The sequence below is a fragment of the Mirounga leonina genome, unplaced genomic scaffold (genome assembly GCF_011800145.1).
Source record: "Mirounga leonina isolate KUSES-001 unplaced genomic scaffold, KU_Mleo_1.0 Mir_125, whole genome shotgun sequence".
In the NCBI taxonomy this organism is placed as follows: domain Eukaryota; kingdom Metazoa; phylum Chordata; class Mammalia; order Carnivora; family Phocidae; genus Mirounga; species Mirounga leonina.
The window spans coordinates 57,014,352-57,020,347 of NW_023270305.1; the positions used below are offsets into that span (position 1 = coordinate 57,014,352).

The 5,996-nt window shown below is 44.6% G+C and overlaps 1 protein-coding gene across 4 annotated transcripts in view; it reads left to right on the plus strand.

Annotated features, from left to right (window-relative positions):
* The first annotated feature begins 226 nt into the window (after positions 1-226).
* Positions 227-5,996, plus strand: part of EFEMP1 (EGF containing fibulin extracellular matrix protein 1) — a 59,986-nt gene continuing 54,216 nt past the window's right edge. For 2 of the 4 annotated variants that reach the window (XM_035001521.1, XM_035001523.1), the window contains exons 1-3: positions 229-333; positions 1,075-1,115; positions 1,610-1,697. In XM_035001521.1, the coding sequence (XP_034857412.1) occupies positions 1,617-1,697 (81 nt within the window). In that variant the 5' untranslated portion in view covers positions 229-333; positions 1,075-1,115; positions 1,610-1,616. Of the gene's footprint in view, positions 334-1,074; positions 1,116-1,609; positions 1,698-5,996 lie in introns of all 4 variants that reach the window. The other 2 variants (XM_035001522.1, XM_035001524.1) reach the window with 2 other exon arrangements.

Below are 5,996 nucleotides of genomic sequence, written 5' to 3' on the forward strand. Positions count from 1 at the left end.
TCGGCCTGGGGTTCCGGCGTGTCTGGGAACTGGGGTGAAGGGCTGGCAGAGGAGGGCAGGCGCCGCGGCAGCGAGGGCCCTCGGAGGAGGGGGCGCAGACTCCGCTGCGCAGAACGCTCTCCCGCCCGGCCTGCAGCTCCTGGCTCAGCCTTTGCGCCTCCCTCAGCTTTCTCCTCCGCCCCCCCTTCGCCCTCCCCCTTTCCCTCCCTTTCTCCTCCTCCTCCTCCTGCCGCCGCGGCCGCTGCCAGACCTCGCCAGTTCAGACCCACCGGGCTGCCCTCCCCTGCACTCTCCCCTTGCTGCCCAGGCCCGGAGAGCAGCGCAGCCGCGCAGGTAGGAGCCCCTGGCGCGCCCAGTGCCCGCCGGGCCGCGCGCAGGGAAGTAAGTGGGGTAACCTCAGGGGTGCAGGGTGCCCGAGAACTGCCCCAGACTGTGCAGGATCTCTCAGGCAGAGAGGGAGGTGGAGGTGTGCGGTCTCGGAATGCGATCTGTCAGCATGTGCGCGTACCAGGGTAACATCTGTTTGGATGGGCAAGTGTGTGCGCGCCGACAATCAGCCGACTGGGCTTTGCCCTTAAACGAAGTTTTGAAAGTTTCAGGGGGCTAATGTACGAGACTTAAGCCGCAACTGGATTCCACAGGAGCTGGCTAAAAGCGGGAGCGCAGAGCAGCTCCCGAGGCTGCAGCCTGTTAACCTAAAAAAGGGAACCTCACCTCCCCGGGGGAGCCAGGCCGGCCGCCTGGAAACTAGTACCTCGGGCTGCGGTGTGGTCCCCGGGTTCTGGCTCTAGGCAGCCCGATCCTCAAGGTAGCGTGTCGGGTACTAAGGGACTGATAAGGCACAGAAAATCAGACGCTTTGGGTTGCTCCTCCACACAACCTGGGGCTTTCACACAAAACGGCGCGCAGAGAACGGCATGGAAATGCCACTTTGAGGGTTTGTTCTGGGGGATATGAGATGGAACTCTGAAGGGCAGGTATTCTACTAGGGGAGGAGATTGCTCTTTGAGTTTTGTTTTGGTGTTTTGTTAAAAAAAAAAGTTTGAGGCCAAGGTAATTCATATTAATTCACAGGTATTTCTGCTGAGCTGTGCGAGGAACTTCACTAGCCGGAGGTGAGCATATAGGGAAAGCCTTAATGTTCAAGGAATATGAGATTTGCTAAACCCCACCTCCCCTCTGTGTGTGTGTGTGTCTGTATGTCTGTTTCTCTCTCTCATACACACACACGCACATACACACAAATGCACCATCTCCTTTGAAATTAATCACCCTCTATTCTTTCCCTTCCACCCCTTTCTGGAGCCTGTTGTGTAGATGCAGTATAAAATGCTGGCTGAATATCCTTTGTATATGTTCAGCGCAGCTGGATGGAGTAAAGTGAAATGTAATTCTGCAGCCCTTTTACAGTTTTTGGTGCCTCGTTTGGCCCAGGGTAGGTTGAGGAGGGGGAGGGGGAATGAGAAAGTAGATTGGAAATTGGGTATGATGGAACCTCAGCCTCTCCCTCCTGCCCTTCCCTGCTTATTACGGCACAGCTAAAGTTTTGTTATTGCCCTGCCCCCCGCAGCAATTGCTAAGCATCCGTTTGTCCTGTGTTTTCTTTGAGATTCACGATGTTGAAAGCCCTTTTCCTAACTATGCTGACTCTGGCGCTGGTCGAGTCACAGGACACCGAAGAAACCATCACGTACACGGTAAGGGGTGATGGAATTTGAGATAAGTGCGTTCAGCGGGATTCTGTGACACAAGGGAGACTTTATCCACTCCTGCCAGTGTATGTGGGCTGTAGGCTGTGGAGGGTAATAAATTAAACAACGCTTTAGTACGTTTCACATTTAAGATTTGTTTAAATTGCCCGTGGTCTCTCCAAAAGTTCATTTAGATCACCATTTGAGATAGGGACCAAAATGTAATGATTTTTGCAAGACCGAAAAAGGAGACCCCTTTAAAACAAAAACCAAAGTAAGCTCCATGTTTCCAATACATCCAATACATTAATGAGGGTAAGGAATTGGAAAGCCTGGATTCCTATATACCTGCAGCTAAAACCAAAATTTGCAGAGTAAGACAGATCAAATAAGATCAAACATCACAAAAGCACATACATCATTTGTATATGTGACTTATGTTCTCATGAAGTGGCCTTTATTGAATTTATAAAGGCTATATATTCATTTATAGTATAACTGATAATTCATATAAATGCCCTTCAGGTAGAATATTTGTGCTACCAGGATGCAGTATTGGCTAAAGTGGTCCTAAAATGCATTGTGTGAAATTTGATTTTGCATTTTCTAATTAATTGCATCTGATTATTTCCAAGTAATATCTGATTAATTAGTTGATTGCATGGATATAACCAACGTATAATAAAATATTGAAAACATCATCTGACCCATCCCACTATCAGGAATGGATATGGTGAGAACAGAGGGCAGTACTTACTTCACTTCCAGTGAGTTTGTTTGCACCTCGTTTTCTGTTTTCTTTTTTTATTTGTTTGATTTTGTTTTGTGTTTTCTAGTCTTTAACCGGTGTCATGAGGCAAGTGACATTTGTCCTGGATCACAATATGAAAAACATATTTTTCTACTTGCTCCCAATTTAAAATGAAGTAATCCTACTCAAAAGAATGTGAAAAATTTTTGAAAATAAAACTCCTAAAAGTGAGCTAATGTCAATTACTGATAATAAACATTATCTCACTTTTTGGTATCCTATTATCCCCAGAATGTTAGTATTCATCTGGAAAATGTTCCTTGTTGTTGTTCAGATCAACTATAAATCAAATAGGGTTTCACATAAATATTTTGTTAAATTAATGATAAATGTAGTTGCTTCCTCTGCTGAAGATAAATAAAGCATGAGAAATGAATACATGTGTTGTTTATCTTCAAATGAGAATGTTTTGTTGTTCAGGCTAAACTTACTACCTTCTTAGGGAGCTAAAGTTAAATTAACTACCCATTTTTATAGTCATCCAATAAAATATTTTATTGCTTTTACAATTGCTTGTTTATACCCCCTTCTCTTTGGTTCATCAACTAAATCACATTCATCTTTAGCAGAGAAAGATCCCTGTGGATTAAACACTAGAGTTTTAAACCACTAACTAGGGATCATTATTATTATAGCAGATTTTCCAGATATGACATCCTTTTTGTTCTAAAATTAGGCCTATTCTCTCTTGAACTGTGTATGCCTAATAATTCATGGTTAAAGAATAAGATGTAACTACTTTGTGAGTACCCCATTGTGGGGACACTATCTCCTTTCATTTTCACAGCAAAGGTTGAGGTAAGTGGTATCATCTTCCTTTCACCAATAGTAGAACTTAAGATCAGAGAGAGTATCTAACTTGCTGAAGGCCACACAGCCAGCAAGTGGTGAAGCTAAACTCAGTCTAGGCTTGTTTAATAGTAGATCCATGTTAAATGTACTGGAACTAAATACCCAAAACAATCTGCATGTCTTCTCTAGTTAGCATACAGATTATTCAGTGAACTGTCATTGCGCCTGGCTTGAAAGATACTTTTTGGAAGGTTGAGCTCATATTCACAAGACAGCCTCATATACCCCTTCCATTTTATTTTTTTTAAAGATTTTATTTATTTATTTGACAGAGAGAGACACAGCAAGAGAAGGAACACAAGCAAGGGGAGTGAGAGAGGGAGAAGCATGTTTCCCGCTAAGCAGGGATCCCAGGATGTGGGGCTCGTTCCCAGGACCCTGGGATCATGACCTAAGCTGAAGGCAGACGCTTAACGACTGAGCCACCCAGGCGCCCCTACTCCTTCCATTTTAAAGTTAGGGTCCATTCAGCCATTTATTTGCCAAGTAGCTACCATGTGCATAAGCTGTTCTTACCACCAGCAAAAGAATTCAAGGTTATTTGTTTACTAAGAAAATTCAGACCTTCACCTCAGGGAATTTACCCAGGGAAAATACTGTTGAGAACTACAAAGTTCATAAGCAAGTACAAATATTATAATTATGCTGATTATACAAGTTGCTAAAGATACAGAAAAGCAAGGAAGGAATGTCAGTACTGGCATATTGGAAGAGGTCGAGTTCTGTGCTGAATCTTGAAAGAAGTAATGATGTCAGATTAATCTAGAAAGGCTGAAGAGGCACCTGAATCAGAGAAAGTGACATGATCAAAGTCTAGAGATAAAAACAACCAAGACAAGTTGAGGAGATGACAAGCTTAGATGGGCTGGTGCTGGGTAGTGGGGGGAACCTGGAGATGGCAGAATTGGGAGTTGAGAGGTCTGCAAGTCAGTGTGAGCTCTTAAATGTAGGAGTAACATAATCAAGAGAGCAAGAAGGATTGTCATGGAGGCTGTGTGCAGCACACAGTGATATGGAGGACAGCCAAACAGCCTTGCCTATTCATGAAGTCAGGAAAGCTTATACCAATGTGGTAGATACAGAAATGGACACGAAGTCAGGAGAGCTCGAAAGAAAATAAGTGGAGAAGTCAGTGTGGATGTTACAGTTATAATCCGAGGTCCTAAGAAAGGTGGTGGTGCCTTGGACAGGTTGGAGAAACTAGAAAGAATTAGCTTAGGAGATAAAGTGAGTTTAGTTTTCGCCCTGTGAAGTTTCAGATATCGCTGAAATATTTAAACTGAGCTCTCTGTCTCCATTCAGCTATTTACTTGCCAAGCATCTGTTGTGTGCATAAGCAACTCTCAGCTCTATTAAAAAAATTCAAGTGTATTTGTCTGTTCACTCTACTTTTGCTCAATCTTTCCTGAAGCATCTTCCTCAAATCTGCATCTGGTCACATATTTTCCTGAGCTTAAAAATGCTTCAGGGAAAAAAATAAATAAATAAAATTCTTCAGGGGCCTCTTATCACATATAGTGGCATTTCTCAAGAAGTAGCTTATAGGCAACTTGTGTCAGAATCACCTGGGATGCTTGTTAGGAATTCAGATTCCAAACCTCCTACCCAGACCTCCAGAATCCGATCCTTTGGGTCAGCATTTTAACAAGCACCCTGGGTGACTCTTAGGCTTGATCATAAAGCTTGAGATTCACTGACATTCAAGGTAGGATTTGGTTCCTGCCTGTCCCTCTAACTGCATCCCCCCCACTCAGACAGACTACTTGCAGCTCTTTCTCTCTTTAACAGTGTTGCACCTTTGCTCACGTGGTCCCTCATCCTAGGATTCCCACATTCCCCTGGAAAGAGCCTCTAGGGCCCAATTCACTTGTAGCCTCCCCCATAAAGCCTTCTCTTCCACCCTGTCATGCCCACACACAGCCCTGGGCAGAGTCCATCACTCTTTGCACATACATGCTTGTGTCACAGCACCTGACATCTTGCTCCAACTTGTCTACCTGTCTGTCTCCTCTTGTGATCTGTGAGCCACTTGAGGACAAGGACAAGGTCTTCATGACCTTTTGCATGCCCAGGGACTAGAATGGTGCCCAGTAGGAGAAGGTACTCAGCAGATGGTTTATTTAGTGAGTGAACTAGAGAGGACTGGTAGGAGTTAAAGCTAGGAGGCAGGCCAGGGTGTGAGTGGGAGGCTTGGGACTCAGCTGAACAGGAATAAGGAAAGGCAGGTGCTGGAATGCTCCAAGAGAATTGAGAGAGGAGGGGAAGAGTCAAGGGCTGAGAAAAGGAACTTGTTTTTGTTGTTGTTGGTGGTGGTGGTGGTAAAATTTATAATGTGGAAGAAGGGCAAATAAAGCAAAAGCGGTCATTCAGAGAGATTAGAGAAGATCAGTATTGAGACCGAGAAAAGAATTCTGAGACGGTGATGTGCACCTGTACCAAATACAACACAAGAGTTGAGGCAGCTGGTGATTGAGAAGGGAGCCCTGAAGTGGTCCAATGCACAGATTTGTAGGAAGGAAGGAGGGAAGGAAGGAAGGGAAGGAAGGAGGGAGGAAGGAAGGAAGGAAGGAAGGAAGGAAGGAAGGAAGAAAGGAAGGAAGGAAGGAAGGAAGGAAGGAAGGAAGGAAGGAAGGAAGGAAGGA